At 37.5% G+C, this 24,771-nt stretch overlaps 9 protein-coding genes across 9 annotated transcripts; 7 read left to right on the top strand and 2 right to left on the bottom strand.

Annotated features, from left to right (window-relative positions):
* Positions 1 to 236: 236 nt before the first annotated feature.
* Positions 237 to 1,187, bottom strand: PHYBLDRAFT_149151 (hypothetical protein; the record flags this gene model as incomplete). The annotated part of the gene is made up of 6 exons (XM_018432225.1): positions 237 to 416; positions 481 to 525; positions 580 to 618; positions 710 to 826; positions 896 to 1,045; positions 1,101 to 1,187. 6 exons carry the CDS (start codon positions 1,185 to 1,187, stop codon positions 237 to 239), a joined length of 618 nt encoding a protein of 205 aa, XP_018288025.1.
* Positions 1,188 to 3,253: 2,066 nt separating this feature from the next.
* PHYBLDRAFT_60308 (hypothetical protein) lies at positions 3,254 to 8,927 on the top strand (the record flags this gene model as incomplete). Its single annotated transcript, XM_018440626.1, has 16 exons — positions 3,254 to 3,419; positions 3,484 to 3,599; positions 3,688 to 3,771; positions 3,831 to 4,013; positions 4,127 to 4,593; positions 4,724 to 5,297; positions 5,399 to 5,621; positions 5,711 to 5,902; positions 6,014 to 6,330; positions 6,395 to 6,492; positions 6,572 to 6,823; positions 6,982 to 7,134; positions 7,230 to 7,505; positions 7,593 to 8,464; positions 8,555 to 8,676; positions 8,775 to 8,927. 16 exons carry the CDS (start codon positions 3,254 to 3,256, stop codon positions 8,925 to 8,927), a joined length of 4,248 nt encoding a protein of 1,415 aa, XP_018288024.1.
* A 472-nt stretch (positions 8,928 to 9,399) lies between these two features.
* Positions 9,400 to 12,204, bottom strand: PHYBLDRAFT_171998 (hypothetical protein; the record flags this gene model as incomplete). The annotated part of the gene is made up of 2 exons (XM_018436712.1): positions 9,400 to 11,271; positions 11,548 to 12,204. 2 exons carry the CDS (start codon positions 12,202 to 12,204, stop codon positions 9,400 to 9,402), a joined length of 2,529 nt encoding a protein of 842 aa, XP_018288023.1.
* Positions 12,205 to 12,585: 381 nt separating this feature from the next.
* Positions 12,586 to 14,656, top strand: PHYBLDRAFT_171997 (hypothetical protein; the record flags this gene model as incomplete). The annotated part of the gene is made up of 10 exons (XM_018436711.1): positions 12,586 to 12,621; positions 12,964 to 12,995; positions 13,070 to 13,136; positions 13,257 to 13,312; positions 13,426 to 13,450; positions 13,702 to 13,783; positions 13,974 to 13,975; positions 14,101 to 14,219; positions 14,364 to 14,396; positions 14,614 to 14,656. The coding sequence occupies 10 exons, from the start codon at positions 12,586 to 12,588 to the stop codon at positions 14,654 to 14,656; spliced, it is 495 nt and encodes a 164-aa protein (XP_018288022.1).
* A 475-nt stretch (positions 14,657 to 15,131) lies between these two features.
* Positions 15,132 to 16,971, top strand: PHYBLDRAFT_171996 (hypothetical protein; the record flags this gene model as incomplete). Its single annotated transcript, XM_018436710.1, has 7 exons — positions 15,132 to 15,506; positions 15,605 to 15,746; positions 15,861 to 16,193; positions 16,281 to 16,383; positions 16,473 to 16,617; positions 16,691 to 16,750; positions 16,879 to 16,971. 7 exons carry the CDS (start codon positions 15,132 to 15,134, stop codon positions 16,969 to 16,971), a joined length of 1,251 nt encoding a protein of 416 aa, XP_018288021.1.
* Positions 16,972 to 17,339: 368 nt separating this feature from the next.
* On the top strand, positions 17,340 to 18,426 carry PHYBLDRAFT_149147 (hypothetical protein; the record flags this gene model as incomplete). The annotated part of the gene is made up of 3 exons (XM_018432224.1): positions 17,340 to 17,399; positions 17,555 to 17,620; positions 17,761 to 18,426. The coding sequence occupies 3 exons, from the start codon at positions 17,340 to 17,342 to the stop codon at positions 18,424 to 18,426; spliced, it is 792 nt and encodes a 263-aa protein (XP_018288020.1).
* An 88-nt stretch (positions 18,427 to 18,514) lies between these two features.
* On the top strand, positions 18,515 to 19,915 carry PHYBLDRAFT_182697 (hypothetical protein). Its single transcript, XM_018438662.1, has 6 exons — positions 18,515 to 18,624; positions 18,699 to 18,730; positions 18,864 to 18,965; positions 19,047 to 19,085; positions 19,189 to 19,255; positions 19,385 to 19,915. Exons 1-6 carry the CDS (start codon positions 18,540 to 18,542, stop codon positions 19,798 to 19,800), a joined length of 741 nt encoding a protein of 246 aa, XP_018288019.1. The 5' UTR covers positions 18,515 to 18,539; the 3' UTR covers positions 19,801 to 19,915.
* A 1,111-nt stretch (positions 19,916 to 21,026) lies between these two features.
* Positions 21,027 to 22,215, top strand: PHYBLDRAFT_149145 (hypothetical protein; the record flags this gene model as incomplete). The annotated part of the gene is made up of 2 exons (XM_018432223.1): positions 21,027 to 21,122; positions 22,123 to 22,215. The coding sequence occupies 2 exons, from the start codon at positions 21,027 to 21,029 to the stop codon at positions 22,213 to 22,215; spliced, it is 189 nt and encodes a 62-aa protein (XP_018288018.1).
* A 242-nt stretch (positions 22,216 to 22,457) lies between these two features.
* PHYBLDRAFT_126801 (hypothetical protein) lies at positions 22,458 to 24,459 on the top strand. The gene is made up of 2 exons (XM_018429126.1): positions 22,458 to 22,826; positions 22,972 to 24,459. Exons 1-2 carry the CDS (start codon positions 22,659 to 22,661, stop codon positions 24,253 to 24,255), a joined length of 1,452 nt encoding a protein of 483 aa, XP_018288017.1. The 5' UTR covers positions 22,458 to 22,658; the 3' UTR covers positions 24,256 to 24,459.
* Positions 24,460 to 24,771: the final 312 nt, after the last annotated feature.

The raw sequence follows: 24,771 nt of genomic DNA, 5'->3' as shown, positions 1-24,771 counted from the left end.
CTTTAAAACACATCACAAGCTGTACTTTCTTATACCGAATTTATTTTATTTCTTAATGCAACACTTTAAACAATTATTTATTTGACAAGACTTGAATGATTTGACATGATATGATGATATTTTATGCTATGTTATGCTATTATATGCTATGAAATGCTATGAAATGAGATAATATGACATGGTATGGTATGGTATGGTATTTTGTGATTGTAGATAAGATATAATTATATGTCGGTCTAGAATATGAAAGGGATGACACTTGCTCTATAAGGAGCACCAGGGAACCGATTCTCGTACCATTTGCGAGTATTGTATGACCTTACAAGAAGATATATGGTGGAGGAAAATTGGAATGCAACAATGATAAACGTTTGCGAGACAAGAGCAACACCAGCAAGGCTAATAACCTCCCCAAGCTATAAAAGCACATGATATTAGGTTTTTGTTTAAAGTAATAGTGCTTATTATTCATGTACTTACATAATGCGGACACCAGATATATTGGAATAAACCTCCATTTGGAATCTAAAGAAGTATTATAAGAACCAAAAAAACCGTATTATCTCACTTTTCAATTACTTGCCTTGTACTCTTTGCTTCCATCCTTTCGTAAACCAGCTAATATAATATGGTGATAATGATTCAAACTTTCTCCAAAGAAAAATAATACAGCTCCTAAGAGTATTTCTTTCGATACTACGCTTCTAACTGGGACAAGGGAGGAGAGGTAAAACACGAATACAGCAAAAGAGAAGTAGCTGGTAGAGATGATCAAGACATCACGAACGAACGAACTTCCCGAATATCGATGAACCATCAATGCTTCCTATATATACATATATTTTCGGTAAGATTATAAGTTTACCTGAGTATTTTTTTATCAAAAAGTACGTACATAGACACGCTTTATATAATGCAAGCTACTTAAGGATGCGCTTAGGATGATATACGTGTTCATGGACTTAAGATAAGCATATATGACAGCAATTGCAGAGGCAATAAGGGCTGGACTGTATATAACAATCATTCCTTTGCGTGAAGAAAACTGATAAAGAAGTATTAAATAAAGATACACATAAAAGTTAAGAAATGAAACTTACTTTTGCTTTCTTTGATGGGACGGCAAATTTAGAATAACCCATACGTGTTTCGGGCTTAAGCTCACGCAAGGGAAGGAATACACTCATGAGAGCAGCTATTCCATATAGTGAGATTGAAAATGAATCTAAGGTGGGATAATGCATTTCAAAAGTAGGATATGTATTTCCAAAGAGTAAAGATCCAGTTGCTTACAAACTTTGACGCTTTTATATTGTTGTACAATTCCGTCTTTTCATTGTTCTCGAAATGATCTACTAAAAAGGATCCCCTGTAACCTTACTGGGTTTTATATTTATAAAAATTGATATTATTTGTCTGAAATGGAAGGATCCCTTATTCTTTTCTTCTTTTTTGTGATCCCTTGCGACTTTTTGTACTTGGGTAGTTTTATGCTTTATTGTCGCCACAGTCTATCTTCAATAAGATTACCATGTCTAATCTTGAATGGGAAATTAACATATTTGCAGCTATTTTGGGCCAACATTTTGCTCGTACAAAAAATACAGACTTTGATATAATAAACATCCAACTTAAACTATTATTACAGACAAATCTCAATTTGGTGATATTTATCTTTTAAAATTAAGAGCGAGTACTTCTTCTACAATCTCAAGCTGCCCCTTGGGCTTATTATAGAAAACAGCTGCAGTACTAAAAATAAAGAAGCTGCTAATAACAGCCATCGGCAAAAGTAAGGTTATCGTGAGAAAAAAGAGTAGTAGAAATACACTCTTTTTTTTTAAAAAAAAAAAAAAGAACCCAAGATATGGATTAAACGAATAGTATAACCAACTTTGATAAAGTGTTTTTGTGCGTTTCTTCTTTTTAGCTCCTTTTTCAATGGCCAAAATAAAACCAATAAAAGCAACACGATATGCATACATAAATAGTGATGATTGTTAAAGAATAGGTCTATAAGCTTAAAAATATAGCATAACATCTCGGACATCACTATATCGAGCTTTGATTGTATGACTACTGATGCATTAATTATATATGTAGCATATACAATACCATATGATTTTATATATGGCTTTGATTGTAATTCACATAGTGATCTCCAAGTAAAGCAATCTAAAAATCAATTATAATAAATCATGTCTGAGTGGCTTCTGGGTTCCTTTTATCAGAAAGTAATTGATTAAGATACACTCCTTTGGTCTGATTTGGTCTGTTTTAGGATCATGGGCAGGTATACTGGAAAATTGACTTTTCATAAAATAATGACAATAGCTGTAGTAGTATCTTGTGAAGGTTTGAGGTCTTGTTATAATTTGAATGTTTATATATATATATATACTCGTGGTATCGTATTCAGTCAATGGAAAACTGGATACTATCTTGAAAACAAGCATTAATTAAACCACAAATCAATACCAGCTGAGATTGATTATATACAATTTATTATATAAAAGATTTTGAATTATTTCAATAAAAAAATTGAAAAGATATGTAAAAACAAAACAAGGGGTTGGCATTTAATTCTTAAAGAAGTCCTTTTATTGTGTGATTCAAGGCAGTATTTTACAGAACACAACGAAAATAATTTATTAGGCTGGTTTTACAAAAAGAGTACTACCAATAGAAAGAAAGAAATACAGAAAGAAATTCAATGGAGTATATTCTATAATTTAATAATAACAACATCAACAAACAAACAAACAAACAAAAAAGATAACGAAGGGGCTTAACAAGCCTGACTTAACCATATATGTATTCCAGTAACTTAGCCCTTATTACTCTTTATCAAAAATAAAAATAAAAAATGAAGGTATGAATTTAAGGGCTAGATTCTCTGATATTACTTTTGAATCTCTTGCTCATAATTACATATCGATAATACAAAGATCCTTAAAAAACTTATAAAAACCATCGGCTTTTTCTCTTAGGAAAAGAAAGCAAAGTTGAAAGGGGGCTTTGGCAAAAAGGTGAGTACTTTTTCTTTTTTGAATATTTTCATGTCTAATAAACCTAAATGATATACTCTGGAAGTATTATAGTATTAATATATTCCAAGGAACGGGACCCAAAGTTGCTTCTAGTTCCATACAGGACAGAACGTCGGTTATTGAATAAAAATGGATTGAACTTTCCCCACTTGTACTTCAACGCGTGACCCACTTCGTTTCCTTCGATAATAAGCTTGAAAGCCATGGATCTGGCCATCAACATCACTTCACCATGCCGTGTCCGTGTACTTCTGGTACCTGTGTCTCCCATCAAGAAATCCACATTTTGGGAGAAAGTTGAGCTGGTGAAGAAATTCGGTGTAGTTCGACTAGGCGATGTGACCCCTGATCTACACAAAGGCGCTGGTGGTAAGCCATCTATGGCTTCATTCGGAATCTAGATGGAAAGCTGACCTATACCTTCCAACACTAGCTATGTTCAGCAGTCAAGTGTTCCAGGAAGGGCAGATGCATTTTCAATTCGTGACAAACTATAAACGAGACCATGCTCATCTCGAGGATTTCCAACCTCACCGCAGAATATTTGGTGTGAGTGATGAAATATATTCGCACACAGACTTTCATTTCTTAAAAAAGAAAAAGGAAAAAAATCAAAATAAGCTGATATACTCGTCAGGTTATTGGTATTATGGATTGTCAAGAATGGAAGGATAAGGATTTGAGTGAAGGCTACCGAAGCTTTGTGGAGACTCTTGACAAGGTGAGGGGCGGGATTACCAACTCAACCGACAACCAAAAGAACCTTCGTTACTAAAATAGTCGCTGAACCTAAAGTATCCTACCGCTGTTGCAACTCGTTGCTATGCCTTTGATCCGACTGAGACCCAACCAGATGATACGAAGGGTCTAATAATGATCCCAAATGTTGGCAATATGTCGTTTTATATTAGCACTATGATTTGTGATTTTGCCAGCGAAATACTTACCCAATTTGCAACCATTGTATGTCAAGAACATAAATAGATAAAGAAGAATATTAGAAGGGGGGTGCTTACTATACTTTATATTTTGTTCATTTTAACAAACAAAGAATATTATATTACTTGTCATCTTAGGCTGGTCGGATCGAACGACTTCAGGTACTCGAGTCGCCCATCCCCCTTACCTATACCGCCCACCGGTTCGAGCCCGTACACCAATCGCAAACTCACTCGCCACAACCTCAATCATCGTTGCAACAACGTGCTCCTTTACCTTCTATTAGCTCACCAAATCCTCAAGGCGATCAAACCCGTCCAAACTATCGAGCATCACAACCTCTTCCAGCACCCGTACCTACTCAATCAGTATCCTCTTCATTTCTCAAACGAGCTTCCACAGCCTCAGCTAATCGACCTCCCCCCACAAAACTCGCGCCTATGCCAGCTCCCTCTCCTAATCCATCAATGAGCAGGTCCACCAGTGCTCATGGTCCAAATTCAAGTGACATTGGAAAAACTAAACGACGAACTCCAGGCCGGATAAAGAAACTTCTGGCTGATTTTTATTTGTTAGCTGGTCGTTTACCAGATGCAGTCAGTCAGTGAGTGTTGTAAAACTCATCACATACATTTGTATGTGTATGTGTATGTGTATATACATATATATACATATTCTTTTGAGTTTCCTTTTTTAGTATATATTAGCAGAAAAGGCTGATAACAATCCATTAGTTATCAACAAGCTATTGAGATGACTCGATCCATGACCGACTTTTTGTGGCTCGCGAGTGCTATGGAAGGCTTAGCATGCGCGACTCTCTTGCTTGAATATTTGCATGCTGATGTAGGTCATATTGTTTCCCGAGGTCCAAGTGCAGCCGAGCTTTTTCCAGCCGACGGGCAGCCGACTTCACCTACGACTGAGAAAAATGTATCGATTCTCGATGGACCAAAATCAACCGTATCAGATATTGTTGAACAATATACACAGGTTCTACACAACTACGCAAGGGTAAGCACTACCGCGAGCGTACCTATTCCAGGTCTCATCTACGCCGAAGCATGTGCAAAAGTTGCACGATTTTTGCTGACTGTCCATGTACATGGAGGCTGGCATGAAAAGGTTTTGGGTCTCCTGGTCCAAGGGAAACTATGGGAAGATGGAACAGAGATCCACCCTGGACAATTTTCTTCTATCATAAATCCAACCCAGTCTCAGCTCAGTACAATTCCTCGATTCGAGATTGCTGAATGGGCTATGAGAATCTGGGTTGTACACCTGGAAGACCTATCTCTTTTGGATCAGGTAAATTTGTTTGTTTATTTATGCCATATGTCTATGAAACAAAACCAAAAAGTCAAATTCTGATTAACTGTTTTTTTTTTTAAAAAAAATCCAAATTTTAGATTCATTTGATGACTTCAATGGCTACTGTATTGTCTACTATTGGATATCATCGCAAGGCTTCATGGGTACTCTACGAAAGCACCACTCGTATGCTTCCTCTTCTGATTCAGAGTAGAGCTTCTATGACTGGCTCTCGCGATCCAAACAAAAAGACAATTGGCAAAAGTGACAGTGGAGTTCTTGATGTTATGAAACAAATTTGCGAAGTATATGGTCTTGGAGGTACATTAAATAATAAATGCTTGTATATATAAGTGAGGTGTATAACCGTGTTCCAAACTTGATACTTTTTTTCTAACAAAAACTTTTAGAGCGCAATGTTCACGATGGAGGTGCACTGGAAGCAATGCATTCCCAAGAAGAGACCGAAAACAACACAAATACTGTATCTAACAATAAAGGCGTCCGTGGTGCTGTAGCAAAAGAGCATTTTAGGTTTGGCTGGCCAGCTTTGCAAATTGACATTCTGCGCCAGTGTATTGCCATTGCCGAAGCACTTCCTGGTAATACTAATCAACTTGAAACCTGTTTTTGGTATTGTTGACCTAATTTTCGCTCTCTCTCTCTCTCTCTGTGTGTGTGTGTGTGTATGTATTTGGTTTTGGGTCTATTAGATTACGCCGCGATGTTATATTACACTACAGTTCTTCTAAAAAATATGTACCGGCACATATCTAAAGAAGAGCAGATTCGTTTGGCCACTTCTATCCAACGTATTGTTGCTATGGGAAAACGTACAGGACAGGTTGAGAGCAGTGTCAATTATTGGGGTGTCAATATTGTTTCATCTATCGAGGCTTTGTTACCTATACCTCGCAAGGCTGTTTATCAGCATCCTATTCAAAGTAATATTGTGGCTTCTGCCGCTGATACGAGTGCCACAGGTGATCCATTTATTTACAATCCTTTCGCTCAAAAGAAAGATGAAAAGGTAATGGTGCAAAAAAAAACAGTATATTTTCATGGTAACTAAAATAGGATTTACTGTAATATAGTTCCAAGTTACTTTGGTCCAGAGCGAGATGTGCGAGTTCAAGGTTATGTTGACAAATCCGTTTGGATTTGACTTGGACGTTCAAAATGTAGTATTGAGGTAAGATAGATAAACATATATATATAACTATAGGCCAAAACAACATATGTTACACTATGGTCAACTAATAAATATACAGTACATCGGGTGTACCATTCATCCCAACTCCTGCTTCAGTGATCATACCTGCCAATGGAACGTTGACGCTTCGTTTAGCGGGCACGCCTGAAGAGTCGGGGGTATTAACAATCCGAGGCTGTTTGGTAAAGATTGTTGGTTTTGCTGAGCAAGAGTTTTTGGTGGATCTTGGCCAGAAGCCAAAGGCGAAGGACAGCAGAGAGCGAAAAAAAGATGATCAATCAAAAGAAGAATTTGTAAAGTTAAAGCAGAGGTAAGCAAGAAAGGCTACTTGAATTATAGAAATAAATCCAACCGTTTGCTGTTGCTGTTTTTATTGGAAATATTTAGTGGACTTAGTGCCCTACAATCAGGCCGTAGACGAGGCAAGTTTTTTTTTTTGGTTTATTAAATAATTTCTTGATGATCGAGAAAATGTATTTATCGATATATATACACAGAATCATCGAATGAATTGAAGCCTGTTGAGTTTTATGAATTGGCTGTTATCGACGAGCAACCTCTATTGAAAATAAAGTCAACGTCTCTTTTACATAGCGCAGTGATGCTGTATGAAGGTGAAATGTATGTACCAATTAAACATCTTGAACTGTTCTTTAAAGTAGTATATGTATATGTATATATATGTGTGTGTGTGTGCTTATTCTGACTTACTTTAGGACCCATATTTCCATTGAGCTGGAGAACATTGGAAATATTCCTGTCGACTTTATTACTTTGTCTTTCACAGACTCGACTACTATTAATCCATTATTGGTGAACCCAGAACTTCCTATGGAAGAACAATATGAAATTGAACTGTTCACAAAAGGAACACATGTGTTTTCCTGGGAAGGCTCGATGAATGAGGCTGCACAAATCATTGGCAAAAAGGTTGTGCTTCCACCAGGCTCTCAAACTACAATTATTGTGAACGTTTATGGAAAACGTGGATGGTGAGTTTACAAAAATCGCCTTGGGCTCCACTTTCTTTTCTTTTCTTTTCTGTATATACGCGTATCTTACGCTTTGCTATTCATTAGTACCGGCGGAACCATTCAGGTCGAGTATGGTTATCTTGAGCGTGCGATTCAAAAACAACTAGCAAATAATCAGGAAGGCGCTACACACAGTCCTTCCATATTCTATACCCGCCAACTCTACCTTCCTGTACTTGTCACAGTTTACCAAAACTTGGAGCCACTCAACTGGGATGTCTTGTATTTACGCCACAATGCTCTTGTCTCCGAGGAAATGATGGACAAGGCTCTAGAGGACATCAGGAGTCTCGACATCAACAAGGGGAGTGATATTGAGCAGCCTGTAGAGGACCTCTTGCTTGTGACCCGACAGGCTGACAATGACAAACAGGCTCAAAGTGATTACTGCCTGGTAACATTGGATGTCAGGAATACCTGGACAGTTCCATTCAACATCGAGTTCATGATTGATAATGGTACTGATAGTGTCGAAAAGTCCTTACACTCTGTGGTTACCATTCAGCCGGGATGGACCAAACGTGTAGTCCTGCCTGTGAAGCGCTTGTTTTTGCAACCTCAGACATGTACCCAGCCCATTCCATCGTTTGAGCCCAATAAGCAATTTGTTGTTTCTCAGGCTCCCAAGATGCCTCCAGAACAAGAGAGGGCAAGACTCCAGATGTTCTGGTATCGCGAGTCACTCTTAAAGCGCATCAAGGCTACTTGGCGCTGTACTTCTACTGATCGCCGTGGTGTGCTTCATTTGAGACCTTCACTGAGGTTGACGCCACTTCAGTTGACTATTTTGAAAAAAGAAGATATGGAGTTTATTGTTGAAATGGAAGGCGCAAATGTTAAAAAAGCAGGGCATCGCCGCTTCTCGTGTAATTGTAACGATTTTGTGTCAATGAATGTTTCCATTCGAAACCGGCATAGTAAGTTTATATATACGTATTAAGAGAAGATAAGTATATCAAATGTTCTAACGGTTTCTTTGCCTCTTATTTGTAACATGAATATTCTAGTGCACCCTGTAAAGTTGATTTTACGCATTCAGCCTGTACAGAGTTACAATGATGGTGCAAAAGAATATGATTTGTCAGATAAATTACTAATGCAAGGTCTTCAGCAAGTTGTCCTACCAGAGGTAAAGTACACATACATTAATAATATGAGCTATACATATATGCTTGTTTAATTTATTAATACATTTTTTTAAAAAAAATCCGTGACTCTTACTTGTAGATTCCTGGCAATAATAATATTGTTACTTACCGCTTACCGCTCTGCTTCTTATCTCGCGGTCAATTTGAATTCCTTCATCATGCAGAAGATGTACATACCCGCGAAGTTTACTATGACCATGAATGGGCTATTGTAGATGTCAATGATACGTAGAATAATAATAATAATAATAATAAAATTAAAAAAAGGAGGAAGGAAGGAAGGAAGGAAGAAGAAGGTAAAGAACTTTACTTGGTGGTTGAATAAATAATACTTCAATCGAATGTATGTTCCTTCCTTTTCTTTCAACCTAATTATACGTTTTTCTTTTATAATAAAAATAAATAAAAAGGTGAAAAATTATATTGATATATATAGTATTTATTCATTCATTATGATATAATTATATATATATATATATATATATTATCTAGATATGTATATGTGTATGTATACTACACTTCTTGTAAAAGAATGTTAATAAAGGACATGTAAAATTGAATACAAAGATAAATAGGTTTAGTGGTATGATTATGATTATGCGCATTATGTAAGTAGGTAAGTAGGTAAGTAGGTAGAATAAATAGATAAATAGATAAGTAAATAAATAGAAAGATAGAAAGAAACAATTTTTTTGTATATATGATCAGCCCCATCGTTTTCCCTTTCGACCTTCGGTTATTAGGTCCATTGATCGCCGACCAGTTACGATAACATCACTAGGCTCAAGACGTTCAGGAAATTTCTCTGTCAATGCTGACCTAGAAGGAATCATCCAGCTTCTTGGTCTTGATTTTTTGACATAATAATCCTCGGGTGCCATTGACTGGGGGCGAGCATTTGTCCCTCCTATTGTTGCGGTTGCTGCTGATGTGGGGTGTTGAAAATCGGGTGTGGTCCATGTTTTCATGGCCCAACTCTCACGTTTTTGATTCTGGTTAGAGTAATTTCCATGTTGGGCATCTACACCGGGCGGCTCGTAACCCTTTCGACTGCTTGTATTACGGTTTGTGCTCGATCTAGAGGACCGAGACATGATAGGTTCAAGGTTATCTTTGTCGTTGTATTTGTCTTGTAAGAATGGACGTTCATATGAAAAACAAGTTGGAGAAGTAATTGTTGTAGGTCGGATGATTTGAACGGGTGGAATAGCAGGTGCAACAATAGGTGATACAAAAGGAAAGTTTTGGTAAGACTGATTATTGTTAGTAGCAGCATTGTTGACCATAGCCGGCGACGGAGACGGAGGTGGGTAGCATGATTGAGGATAAGGCATTATCGGTGTGCCATACATGTAATTTTGCTGTTTCTGGAGATCGAGTATAGAGGATGCAGAGGGGGATCGCGTGTGCTGCCAACCATCGTTTAAATGCGTCTGTTGGAGGGATTTTTGAATGTCTGCTAAGCACACTTCTTCATCTTGATCTACAGTAAGATCACTTGTCCAGGGGGACATGAGAGGTGGGGGTGTGGCTGGGTTTCCTGATGGTGTACGTTCCCGTCTTCTCTTGAAAGACAGTCCATTCTCTACGTTTGCTAGATTCTGCAAAGGTGAAATAGTAGAAAGACGCTCGTCACCAAAACTGTGATGATGATGAGGATGAAGACTCAATTGCATTTCTACCTCGAGAGGGACTGAAGAGCGTCTTCTGGATGTCGATTGAGAGTTGCGGGTATCTTTTTCTTCTTTTTCTTCTTCTGCGCCTCTAAGGAGAAACTGACTTTGTCTATCTTGGTTTACGATGTGAACCGCTTTGCCGCGAACAGACGGGTGATAACGAACCGTAGGGAGTCGTTTGTCCTGCTCATCATTATTTACATCCAATTGAGCGTCGGTATCGACTGTCATGGTATCTTGGAAAAAATCGATGTGGTAAATTTCTGGAGAAGAAGACACTCGTCCAGGGTTGAAGTTCGTCGAGAGACGTTGGATCATTGGCTTTCTCATCGAGCTTGTGCGGACCGATCGAGATGCCGATTGCACAGATAAGTTTCTGCGTAGTATCGATGGGTCTGTGGGTGTCGTATTGGGATGGGCGACAGTAGGTCTTTCCATGCGCTTAGCAGGCTCTATCCAGTTCTTAACGTCGTCCGACCGTTTTTTTCTCAACGAGGATCGAGTACGCTGCTGAAGAGGCATCTCTAGCTCAACTGCAGTAGGAAGTTTCTGTAGCGATCGATTGGATCGCTTAGAACTAATTGTGGGTGTGCGTCGTCGAGAAGGCAAGCCGGATGGCTTTCCGTAAGCATAGGTAGTCTGCTGGTTACGGTTGCTAACACTTGTCATGTCGCTATAGACACTCATACGATCGTCGTCTGGGATTGATTCGATTGGAGGAGGGCTTACTTTGATGTTCGGGTCGTATGCAATGAGCTCAGCGAGCGATTTTCGCCACTCCTCGATCCAGTGGGTTTTTTCAAAAGAGAGGATTGGCATTCTGTAGCGTTGATCATATTGCGACGGCTCGGTTTGATTGATCTGACAGGATGGTTGGGAATGAGGGGTTTGCAAGATGTCCTGGAGGGGTAGATTATTTATGGTATGCATGATTGGGGTATTTCCGTGGGAGTCTGGAGTTTCTTGATTTGAATAAAGGCGGGAAGTTGGTGTTGCAGGTGTTGGAGTAGTGTGTTGGAATATTTGATGTTGTATTTGCTGCTGTTGCTGTTGGTGGTTGTGGTGTTGCTGTTGCTGTTGTTGTTGCTGCTGCTGCTGTTGCTGTTGTTGTTGTTGTTGCTGCTGCTGCTGCTGCTGTTGGTGAAGTGGTGATGGTTGTGTAATTTGTGTCCGTACTGCTTGGACAAAGTTCCACATTTTTGTGAGTACAAAAAGCCATCTTTCGAGATCCTTTTGCTTTTGAGCTTTCATTACAAAGCATTGTCCATCAAAGGTACGCACACAAAAGCACTTTGAAGGTGCTGGTGCGATAGTAATTGCTGAGTAAAATCCTTGGCTGTTGTTTTTGTTGCTATTATTATTTGTTTTGCTTGGCCGTTTCAGCATCGATACTGCTGAAATGTTAGCTATATCGATAGTGAATTTTGGTAATTGGTAGTAGCTAGCCATGACACGTTCTGGGTCTTGAGATTGGTTCTTTAACTGGTTGCTTTTTGATGTTAATCGAATGTGGGGTTGTTTTTTTGGTGTCGCAAGAAGTGGAGAGGTAAAGGAGGTTGGTGGAGAGGCTTGCAGGAAGCTGAGTTGTAAGTTTGGATCGCTAGGTCCATCGACAGCTGTGTTGGGCGGTAGTTTAACTTTACGTGTAGAGAGACAGGTGAATGAGGATCCGTCAAAGCGAAAGAGTCGCCATTGCCATTGTTTCTTTTCTGTCCTCAGGTAGAGATGACCCTCAAACACAGGAGATGCAGCTGGAACTTCTTCACTGAATTGAGATATCAGTGATGATAGTTCTTGGCTGGGTGGGATTTTGGGATCATTGTGTGATTGCATTTGAGTTGTAAGCCTGGGGTTGGAAGAAAAAAAAAGCAACCAAAAAATAAAAAAATAAATAAACCAAAAGGAGGGAATAACTATGAAGGGAAAAGCTTGCTCTTTCTCTCTCTCTCTCTGTCCCTTGAATTTATTATGGCTTGTCGTCATCAAGTAAAGGAAACTAAATCAGGTAATGTGTCACTATGTTCTTGCCTTGCTAGGTTGGGACGCCGCATTCGGCTTTGGGAAACAATGGTGCAGTGATCTGGACCACCTGCCTACTAACCGATACTTTGTGAGGACTGTATATATGCTTATATATACACTCATATATATATCAAAGTGTCCAAGTGTCCAAGTGTCCAAGTGTCCAAGTAAGACTTTAGTAGGTGCAATTAGATGGCTAATTTGAAACGCTGCGGCCTTTATTCTATGGTATTTTATCTTTTAGTATTGGCTTTTCTTGGTTTTCTTGTTGCTGTTGCTGTTGCTGTTGCTGGTGCTGTTGTTGTTGTTGTTATTGTTGTTGTTGTTGTTGTTGTTGTTGTATTATTTTGCTCACTAAGCGTAAACATAATCAAACTCATCTTATTGGGTACATAATTGATTTTTGCACTACGAGTTTATCAAGAGAAGAGTTAAATAAGATGAGGATCAGCTTTGACTAAAAGCGTATTGACCATTGTTGCAGTACACACACACACACACGCACACACACACACATATGTATATATTTATATATGTATATATTTATATATATATATATATATCTTTCAGAGTATGCTGTGGTACACTGTAGGATGTGTTAGGTCCGTGTAACATTAAAATACGAGCACATGCATCGGTTTTTATTTTATTTTTTATTTTTATTTTATTTTTTAAGTACTCGGTGTAGATCAGTGAAGTGTGTTCTATGCTTAGCTTTTTTCAAAGAGGAATTCCGTAGTCCGGTATTGATCTCCGTGTTTTGGTATCTTTGAAACGCTCCTGCTTCTTTAAATATTTTATCTACTATTATTAATATTAATATTAATATTATATATAATGTATAATAGTAATTATAATTATAGGGAGAAAAAGATCTCCCGAAAGATATTATGACTAAGTTTTTCGAAATATCATCAAAGTGAATAAAGAACTGAAGCGTCTGAATGGTAAAGCAAAAAGAAAAGTTCCATTATCAACTGTATGTATATATATTTATATATATATATATATATATATAGTTATATATCAAAGATGTCGATCGTTTAATTCTGTCCTGGTAAAAACCCCACCTGGCAAAGTCTATCTATTCTAGCTGGCGATGATCAAAATCCATTAACCGGATTTTGTGTGTTTATGGCACACTAATGGAACTCTTGCCATGGCCGTTTTTGTTTTGTATTATTTTACCTGTTCATTTTCATTTCTCTCCAATTCTGGTACCGGTACTGCTACTGGCACTGCTACTCATATTGGCATCGGTACTCCTTTTGTCAAATTTCTAATAATGTGGTTATAGTGTTGGGTTAGATTAAGGCAATAGTATCAATATTTTGCACAGGCAGCAGCAGATTCACTATTCTGACAACCTTGTGTGACTTGAAAAATACAGGTTTGTGTGTGGACCCTTGATGTGGCAAAACAAATGAATACAAAGGGTGTAGAAATGCTGTAATTTCTCTCTCTTTACTTTGAAGGAAGTAGGGGTAGGGGATAACATTATTATTATTATTATTTTGGTACATTGTTTTATTTATGTTATTTAAATTTAAATTGGATTGGATTATTGTAATGATCTACAGAGGTAATTCCAAGGATCCCACCGTATGACAGTGACATATGTCAATAAAAGTACAATGCACAGTCAAGGGATAGTTTAATGACCATTTGTTATAAAGTTCTAAAATAGAATGCTATTTCCTACAATAGAAGCTCATCCCTTTAAGTAACATGGCCTTTATAATATATACATATGAAGAAGTAGAAGAAGAAGGAGAAGGAGAAGGAGAAGGAGAAGGAGAAGGAGAAGGAGAAGGAGAAGGAGAAGGGTGAAGGGTGAAGAGTAAAGGGGATGTGGCGCATAGGTACATATCTATAAGTGTCTCTTCTATTGTGTTTGATTAGGGTGCTTCATTTAACAATAGTCCCTAATAATCCTTTGTTAATTTAATTTATTATTTTACCTCAATTAGTATGTATTATATAAGAGTAAGGACAAGGACAAGGTACATTATTTGAAAAGGTCTTGGACGATTCTTTGGCTTGTAAAATATCTACTCAATATTTGAGTATTTATGATTCTTGCTTAATGGAGTGAATTAGTGGATCAGGTCTGTTTCTTTAGCATTTCACATCACTCAATTCTCCCTATCTCTTTCTCTCTCTTTTGAATAGTGTAACAATCTATATAATTATTCAAAGCTATTTAACATATAGCATTAGAATCCACTTTCCCATCTACAAGACATCCGAGGACTGCCTTTAACCACGCATTCTATATTTAATCTCTTATTACCAAGTCTCACACTAAAATCCAACAAATGACTGTTTCTTTTGACTGAAAAAAAAAGTTCTTATCAACAACAATAAATCACTTACTAGCCAAATGTATATTTTATATATCTATACAACTAGCATTTGACTAAAGGGCTTCCTTATTTACTCTATGTAATTTTGATCGTGGTTCGGAAGCTATTGTGATATTAATTCAAGTAAGTGCTGCGGATCATGGCTACTGTGGCTGTCTTGAGGTATTAGAGTTTCTGTATAACATAAACATCGTGATTTAACGCCAAATTCCTCTCTATAGACTTTTTTTTCATAAAAAGAAAAAAGAATAGAAAGAAATTTCGGTCCAGCTACAATAATAGTCAGCATTATTTCTATTTAAATAGACAGAAATTATGTGCATATATATATTTTTCAGTTTCTTCTTCATCATTATTTTTACTTCTTTAAATATGTCTTTTGTACCCTTTAGTATTCCGAGCCTTTCTGAAAGCCAAAAGGAAGAACTGGCAAACAGACTGGCGAATGTGCATTATCCTCAAGAGCTTGATGCCAATGTCGGGTGGTCCTATGGTGCGCCTCGTTGGGCTGTGGCTCCCATGGTTGATGCCTGGAGAAACGCGTTTGATTGGGAAAAATCACGCGCAGAAATGAACCGCTGGAAGCACTACCGAGGAGATATTGAGGATATCAACCTACATTTTGTGCATGAGCCTTCTACCAAGAGTGATGCTATTCCTATCATTTTGCTCCATGGATGGCCATCCACATTTTATGAGTTCCACAAATTAATTGACCCTCTAAGAGATGGTGTCAATGGAGGACAGGTAAGAAAAGAAAAAGACAGGTTCTTGTAACTTCATTAAATTCATAGATGTATATTTATCAATTCATTTATCAATTCATTCATTATTGATTAATGGAGTTATTCCAGACATACCATGTTGTTGTTCCTAGTCTTCCAGGCTATGGGTTCTCATCCCCTCCTACGACCACCGGCTTTGACTGTGGGAAGATGGGAAGCATCTTCAATACTCTCATGGTCAAACTCGGCTATACCAAATACAGTAATCTTACTTTGTTTCATTTCTTATTTCTTGTATCTTGCTTTGATTTGGTCTGATACTAGTACAGCTCTCATGTATTATACTTATAATCCTTGTTTGGTTTTCTTTTATAAGTGGTCTTTGGTACCGACTGGGGAGCTGTGATTGGAAAGTGGATTGCTGTCCATAGATCTGAAAACTGTAAAGCTTTCTTGACATCAATGCCCTTGTCTGTTCCTCCGATACCTACAGTCAAGAATGTCATGTCCCACCCTCTTCAGGTTGTCAAGTTTCTATCCAGTATTCCTCTTGGCTTTGACGCTGTTTACGGAAACGGTGCGGTTAAAATTGTTGGTCGGTCGTTTATGGATGTTGAGAACAATAATGATGCTGGGTACCGAGCCATTCAGGGCACACGTCCTTATACATTGGCCTATTCCCTCACAGATAGTCCTGTTGGTCTTTTAGGTATGTGTGTGTGTGTGTGTTTTTGAGTTTGTTTCAATCTATAAATATATGTATATACATATATGTTAACTTTTTGGACTACTTAAGCTTGGCTACTGGAAAAATACCACGCCTGGACTTATCACCCTGGAGACACTGAGGGCACGGTTTTGCCTGATACTATCACTCAAGATGAATTCCTGACTCAAATGTATAGTATAGCAAATGACAGGCAAGACCTACACAGATTCTGCATATTTACACAAGACATGTGTCCCTTTTCTTTCTTTCTAATGAAAGAACAATCTACTGGATGACAAAAACCATTGGTCCCTCTACTCGTCTGTACTATGAGGTTTTCCAGGGAAAGCAGGTGAATTCTCTATCACTTGAGGCCATTTCTATTCCTCATGGGTACACTATCTATGAAGGCGAAATGATGAAAGTAAGTCCAATACCAATGTCTATACATAATATTCTTAATATTTGTATATGCGTATGCGTGTGGGGATTTATAGATGCCAGCCGAATGGATTAATCTCACGGCTAACCTTGTATTTTTCACAAAACATAATCTGGTAAGAAAACAAAATTAGTTTCAATTAATCTTTTCTAACTCTTCTTCTTTGGTTTCTTTCTTGGTACTGTACAAATGCTGTGATAATTAACCAAATTTGTCTGTGCGTTTTATATTAACTATCATCAGGGTGGCCATTTTGCTGCACTTGAAGAAGATGCTCTTTTGCTTGATGACATTCAACGCTTTACAAAGAAAGTGGGAAGAAAACCATTTGATTAGAATGTATATCTTTTTTATCAACTATGGATAATTCATCCTTGTTCTTTTCCTGTTTTTCTTTTTTTTTTTTAAAAAAAAAAAGCAACAGATCAATAAAAATGATGTATGCGTATGTGAATCAAGTTGTTTAAATTTCTTGTATATTTGTAGAATAAGAAGGTCCAATCCAAGTATGATGTACATTGTTCAAGGTGTATTGTCTTGACAATATATGTATGCATGTATGTATATGTATATATATATATATATATATACATTTAATTAAATAAATGCAGTGAGGAAATAAATAAATCCACGTCACTTTTCAGTAATCAGTAACTTCATTCTTAAACCACCATTTGTCTTGTTCCATTCACCCAATAGCAATCATGAGTACGATCAACCGAGAGAACGCACGATCACCATCACCAGGAACCATTAGTCACAAGGTATACTCTGATCCAACCTTGGATTCCTATATATGTCTTTCTTATACATGCCTCATTTATCTATTTAACTTTTTTTTAAATAAATAAATATATATAAGCATTAATATAAAAAGAAACATTTATTGTATTTGTTATTCTTATTAATGTTCATCTAGATCACATTAGTCAAAGATACATTAGATTCCAAAAGCCATGTTAGTCCAATGAATCCTAAAGACAAGGTATTATTACTTCTTGTACTCATTTATAAATAAATGAGTACATATTATTATTTTTTAATATATGCTAATTAAGAACTTTGTTATTTATCTGTTTTGTTTGTTCGCTTATTTAATAACAATAACATCCAAAAAAAAAAAAGTTGTCTGGTCAAGACACTCAACACCGAAGTCCTCTTCGTGACATCTACAAAGATCCATTAGAGTTTCCTCGTCGGTCACCATCTGAAAATGGTCTTGGGATGGTGGCTTATCAGGAAAACCAGATTGCACCCCAGACTTTCAAGGCGCACAGTCCAGTTTCTGAAGAAGGAGAAAGAGAAAGAGAAAGAGGTGTTCGTCTAGTCGTACCACCCAAACCAGAACAGGTCAATGCTTTACCGGAGTCCAAAGTATCCGATCAACACATGGCACAGCTCCGGCACAAGGTGTACCTTGTTCGGCAAAAGCGAGAAAAGGGAGAAGAGTGCCTGAGAGCCGAAAAGAAGGAGACCAGACGACTCCAGGAAGAGGTTGAATTGATGGAGGAGGAGATTGAAGAGGTTGAGAATGAAATCAAGGATGTCCAACTGTCGTTTGAATCGATACCTGGATATCTTGAATTGAAGGAAAAGGTGGACATCACAGCTCAGGAAGCAGCAGAGACATACCAGACCGTAGAAGAGGTCAAGGGAATGGTTGAGGAGATGCTGGCGAGTGATGAATATCATCAGACTCTTCAGAGACAACAAACAATTGATCATTTGATGAATTGTATTACCGAATGCATGTATGAAATTCAAGTCTTGAATCCCTCTGCAATCGCATAATTAAAAGTCAGACTCTTCCTCTCACTCATTTTCACTTTCACTTCTTCTTTCACTTCTTTTTTCTTTCTTTCTTTTTTAAAACAAAATTCTTACATTACCTTATCGTTGTTGCCATGGGAAAGAACAAGAAGAGCTTTGATATGTACCAGTCTTATCTTGACTCCCTTCCTGCCTCTTCTGGAAAGAATGCAGGTTATGGTAAATAATAATAAAAAACGATTGTAAAGTCACAAGTCTTATCATTTGTTTTAAACATATAAATGTATATCTAGAGATTGAGAACGTTCCCTTGCCAGACTCTATGGTTAGCTTCTTTGATACCCACGTATACACATACACACACACATATATATATATATATATATATGCATATATAATGAACTGTGGTGTATATATGGATTTTTTTTTGTAGCGTAAACTGACAATGGTGTGTTTAGAGAACATCTACATTGATAGAACAGATCGGCAAAGAAAGATCATGGACTGAAGACCAGATTGACAGCGACATTGACATTCTTGAAGCCAATCGTCTTGGCTTTGTAAGTGAATCACATAATCTTATTTTTTTTTAAACAAAAAGAAAAGTAATGAAATGAAATGCTAATGAGCTTGATCCTTAGGTTCGCGATCTCCGTGATCTGTCAGATAATAGCTGGAAGGTGATATACCTACCTATATTAAAGGAGGGGAATTCATGAATTACAGACTATAATCACAGTTATTAAATCAATTGGTTTACGTGTGCGCACCAATTGACAATAGGTTATTCCACTGTTACCCCTTGTTAGAGATCTTCTTAGAGCAGCCGTTAGCCCAAAATATCAAAAGAGTAAGATTGACTTGGATTTATTTTAAGCATCTATATAAAACACGATATAGTGAGGATTAGAAATATGAAAAGGGACAGAATGAAAGCTCATTGACAATGCTCTTCTTTTTTATTTTTTATTTTTTGTAGAAAAGAAAAACAAATCTTACAAGAAGAAGAGTGATTCATCAGACAGCTCTGAGGATGAAAACAATTCACATGCAACTGTACCTACAAAAGACTCAACCATTGATCCTACTACTAATAATGGCGGTGGTGGTCCGGATGCTGCTGGTCCTACACCTGAGACTTCTCCTGGTTCTAAAAAGGTGTTCTCTGGTAGACCCATTGAGCCTGTGAATGGCAACCGGATTCGGGTCAAGACAACTGATGGTGTATATGAATGCAATCGGTTCTGTCCTCACAAGGGAGTTGATTTGGTGACCTGGGGAAATGTGTTGGGTAACACACTTGTGTGCACGAAGCACAATTGGAGATTTAACTTGGAGGGTAATGAAATGGTTAAAGGGAAGAGTCTTAATGCCTGCAAGGTTAATGACTGGTAGCTCTATCATAACAAGCAATTGATTAATTGATTGATTTGATGGTCTTTTTTTTTTAACTTTACTTTACTTTACTGGGTCTTCATTTAATGAATAAATGTCTATTATTATGATACCTCTTAGCGTTCATTAAAACAAATACAATACAAAAGTATGTGTATTGATATTTAATAATAAAAAACAGAAAAAGGACTATTGTATTGGTCTTGAGTTAAATAAATACAACGTTTGAATTAGAGATGATTGTCTGGACCGTACGTTTGTAATACCATACACTTCTTTAAGTCTTGAGAGTCTTTAAAAATAAAATTATTGTACAGAAAAAAAAGGCTATTGTGCAACCGTATTGATTTATTCATCTTGTGAAACTATCAGAAAGATGTGATTTACAATAAATAAATAAATAAATAAATAAATAAATAAAAACACATGCAGGAAAACCCAGCTAATCAGTTTCTTACTTTATCTCAATCTATGGCCTATAAGATCTTCTTCTTTTTCTCTCCCTCTCTCTCTCTTTTTGAAATTCAACTGAATAAACCATCTTATCATAAGAAATGTAAGTTGTTATATGTATCTATGTATTGTGTTTTAGATTTCATTTGCTTTATCGATAGAAAAAAAAAGAAGAACCAAACAAGGTAAATAGACTTTGCCTTGTCTAGTTTTATTATATTACAGATTTAATCAAGGTACCCCAAATATATTATAACAACAATAGATAGACATCAATTGAATATATATATATATATATAGTAATTACAAGAAGTATATAAATGAATTAAAGAAAATGACTAAAATTCAATACACACATACATGGTTGACTCGCAAAATAATATTATTATATCAATATAAACTGGACAAAAGATTATTCTTATTTTTATCTTTATAGTGTATGTGCATCAGCTCATTTAATATATTTGTATATTAAGGATGGTGTTAATGAAGTTGAGCGGATAAGCAAAACCAAAAAGAAATAAAGAAAAAGCTTTTTTTTTTTGTTCAATTTGAAGAGGTCCAACTCCGCTATTTTTCTTTTCTTTTTTTATATAAATAAATTATGGTGTGAGAGTAAAGGTGACAAGAGAGTCAAACCTTGTTATTCAGTCTGTACACCTTTAATACTTTTTCTATTCTTTTTTTTGCATCATATTAATACCGCCAACGCATACATCGTGCGACCTTTGAAATGTTTCGATTATGATACAGCAAAGTCTCTGACTATTGAAATGGTTTTCTTGGTGATTGTGTGGAAGCGTACAAATATGGTAGCGGCATATGGCTTTACCGTTGACCCTCGCCACAGAGATATAGAAGACCAAAAGGTACGAGCCAAGCAATATTCAAAAAACAAGAATACTATCATTTTGTGCGTTTTCTTTTTGTGCTTTGCTGCTTCATGGTCTGCAGGTTCGTTTTGATGTGCATGAAAGAAGCATTCTTGACAGTATTTGCTGCTGTCCTTACATTCCTTACACGACTGTAGTATCATCATTACAGATTATATAAATAACAGGTTACTGTCTTGCTTTTATGTACCATACACATGTCATATACCACCACCAATCCTCTATTGCATCATAAACTCTTTGTATTTTCCTGGAGGAATTTAATTTCACAAAAGGTATCCAAAGCTATTAAATAAAAACACTTTTATTCATGTCTTTCTAGCCACGTACATGTATATTATTCTTTTTTTTTTTGGTTTTTGACAGGATACACTTGGTGGGTTTCAAAATTTAAACATTTCTTCTTCTTACCAAGGGCTTTGTGATCACATCTAAAGTCGGAGCGGGGTCAACAGATAATTTGCTTGTGTGTTAGGAACGAGACACGATTAAGGTAAAATCAAGAGTTGTGGGACCGTATTTGGCCAATCGATACCTCTTTTGTAGCAAGTCAGAGAGCCTTTTATATATTTTCATATATAAGATAATAACACTTCTAAGTATAGCAATCAGTTACACATGATATATTATATCTGCATCTTGTTCAACTATCCATAAAGAATCAGAGCTTATTCCCCTAAAGACAACTAGCACACCTATGTTTGGCAAGAGAACACTAGCTTATTGGTAAGCACTACGACCTTGTTACTTGTATAGACAAAAATTTAAAATAAAAATAAAATTCAAACTTCTAGAAAAACCAAAGTCACATTCACTTTTAGATTTAGATTCACAGCCAAATATAAAAAGAAAAGTGTATATGATATAAAATGAGAGTGGGAAATGGTGTCCAATAAGCAGAACAATAGAAATCCATTCTGGGCAGCTTGCCGATGATGCCATACTGATAATGTATGGTTTTTATTTTTCTATTTAGGATTCAAGAGGGAAACAGAAAAATGGGGCTGGTGGTCTGACGTTAGTAGGTGCACAAATCTCTAGAAGACCAGGAGAATATCGCACTACATGAAAGATTCATTTTTGGCTGCGTTCAAGTGCAAACGAAAAAAAAAAGGGGGGGTGGAGAGGAGGTTTATTTTTTATTTTATTTTTTTATCCTCTGCACTCCGTCCAAAATGAGGCGCCGTCAAAGGAAAAGAAAGCCAAGAGGCATCCGATCTTTTCAATAATAAAAAGGGTCCAACTCCTGCTGCTCTGATAATTTTTCTTGCTCTTCTTCTCCTTGTCTTCTTCTTCTACTTCCTTTTATATCTCTACTTCTACCTCTTCCTTGGCTTTTTGCTACTCCTATATTCTTTGTGCCTTTACAAGCCCCTTCCACACACGGCATTTCTCACTTCTGATTTGATGAACACACATTGGAAACAACCCACACAAAGCATATACGACAATAATATCATTATATTACCATAAATCCAATTCACATACACATACACATACACATACACAAAAATGTCACCAACAGAAAATACCCCTCTCTTGACTTCAAAGAGTCCTTTGGTCTCAAAGGCCTATAAACAAGAATTCAAATGGCTCATCAACAATGCCATGCCGCTTGTCCTCAGCTACCTCTTGCAGAACAGTCTCCAGAGTGTAAGCGTAATTAGCGCTGGCCATTTGGTATGTATAAAGAAATCAAGATCTACTCTTCTATTTCATTTCATTATTATTATTTTTTTGGTTTATATCAGATATTAAAACTCATACCATTGTATTCTAATTCTCTAATTATTTCTACTTTTTATAAATAATAATAAAAAAAAAGGGTGCCACTGAACTCGCTTCGGCTTCCCTAGGCAGTATGTTCGTCACTGTCACTGGCCTTTCAGTTGCCACAGGTGGAACTTTGGCGCTCGATACCTTGTGCTCCCAGGCATTCACAAGTGCAGACGACAAGAAGATCGTCGGTCTGCATGTCCAGCGCTGTCTTGCCTTTCTATCCGTCCTCTACATCCCCGTCTGCGTTCTGTGGTGGTTTGCCGAATCGGTGTTCCTGCTCCTTCGACAGGATCCTGAAGTGGCCCGTCTTGCGGGCTGCTACGTCCGCTGGATGATCCTAGGTGCACCAGCCTTTGCGATCTTTGAAGCTCTGAAGAAAATGCTGCAGGCCCAAGGCATCTTCCGCGCCCCGACGCTTGTTCTCCTGATGGGTGCTCCGATCAACATTCTGCTCAGCTATGTCTTGGTCTGGTCCTCGACGCTTGGACTTGGCTTCTCGGGTGCTCCACTGGCCAGCTGTCTGACTTACTGGCTCATCGTTATCTTTATGGCTCTCTATATCTACCGTGTGGACGGCTACCAGGTCTGGCCAGCATGGTCTACCCGTCAAGCATTCGAATGGCGTGCTTGGGGTCCCATGTCCAGACTTGCCATCCCTGGAATTCTCTTGATTTGTACAGAGACCTGGGCCTATGAGATCATTGCGTTTGGAGCAAGCTGGATTGATACCACTAGTCTGGGAGCACAAAGTGTTGTCCTCACCTCCATTACCGCACTCTACACACTCGCATTTGGTGTCGGAATCGCTTCGGCCAACCGGGTCGGAAACCTGCTGGGTGCCCAGCGCCCACAGCAGGCCAGAATCGCTGCCCACACTGCAATCTACGCAGCCGTACTCGTTGCCGGATTAAACAGTCTTTTGCTACTCGTCTTCCGTCACAAGTGGGCCTACATGTTCACCAGCGATCCTGACGTCGTGTCTGCGGTTGCGAAACTCTTACCCTGGGTCGCCCTGTTTGTATTTGCAGACAACATTGCCGGAATCGCCGATGGTGTCTTGAACGGACAAGGCCGTCAACATGTCGGTGCCTGGTGCAATCTGGTGGCTTACTATGTGTGTGCGCTGCCTGTTGGTTTCTATCTCTGTTTCCGCTCCGGCTGGGGTCTCACTGGCATCTGGGCTGGTCTGGTAGGCGCTCTCATTGTATCCTGTCTTGTAACCGTTGCGGTTGTGTGGACCAGCAATTGGAACACAGAGGCACTGAAGGCTGAATGTCGTACCCGTGAGGAAGTTGCAGTAAAACATCCAGAGGATGAAGAGTCGAGTTAAATCAATTATGTGACTTTGTTCATGCATTCATATACACAAATTTCACAATTACATTCACAATTACAATTACACTCTTATAAGCACAAACATATATACAATATCTATATATAATATAAAAATGTGATTCAAACTCAATCATTTAACCATCATACTAATAGTGTTTTATCAATAAATAAATAAAAATATTCTCTTTTACTTCTTCTTCTTATTCTTTTTTCACATAAAATATATCTTTGTCTTTATTCATTTTACTATGGAAAACGTCCCAGAATTTATTCGAGAACGGTATCGCATTCAAGAATCGCTTGGACCAACATGTGTAGATGGTGGACTGCATGAACTAAGGATGCACTACACTAACGGAACCCTATTGTTTGCTATTCTCGTTCTTCCCTATTTATGTGGTTATCGAGGGAAAAGAGTGGTAATGGAGTAATTTAGAAAGTCTGTTGTTTTCTTCTAATAAAATCCTTAATAATGTCATAGTGTGTTTGCAAGAAATGTAAGCAAGAGTTT

Source organism: Phycomyces blakesleeanus (assembly GCF_001638985.1).
Source record: "Phycomyces blakesleeanus NRRL 1555(-) unplaced genomic scaffold PHYBLscaffold_20, whole genome shotgun sequence".
Taxonomy (NCBI): domain Eukaryota; kingdom Fungi; phylum Mucoromycota; class Mucoromycetes; order Mucorales; family Phycomycetaceae; genus Phycomyces; species Phycomyces blakesleeanus.
This window is presented reverse-complemented; position numbering and strand designations above follow the sequence as displayed.

Excerpts from the sequence above, each read along its gene's own strand:
- PHYBLDRAFT_182697 (XM_018438662.1), top strand. The coding sequence starts at position 18,540 with ATGGGAAAGAACAAGAAGAGCTTTGATATGTACCAGTCTTATCTTGAC. Across the intron at positions 18,625-18,698 it reads TGGAAAGAATGCAGGTTATG|AGATTGAGAACGTTCCCTTG; the intron begins GTAAATAATAAT and ends ATGTATATCTAG. Across the intron at positions 19,086-19,188 it reads TGTCAGATAATAGCTGGAAG|GTTATTCCACTGTTACCCCT; the intron begins GTGATATACCTA and ends AATTGACAATAG.
- PHYBLDRAFT_126801 (XM_018429126.1), top strand. The coding sequence starts at position 22,659 with ATGTCACCAACAGAAAATACCCCTCTCTTGACTTCAAAGAGTCCTTTG. Across the intron at positions 22,827-22,971 it reads TAATTAGCGCTGGCCATTTG|GGTGCCACTGAACTCGCTTC; the intron begins GTATGTATAAAG and ends ATAAAAAAAAAG.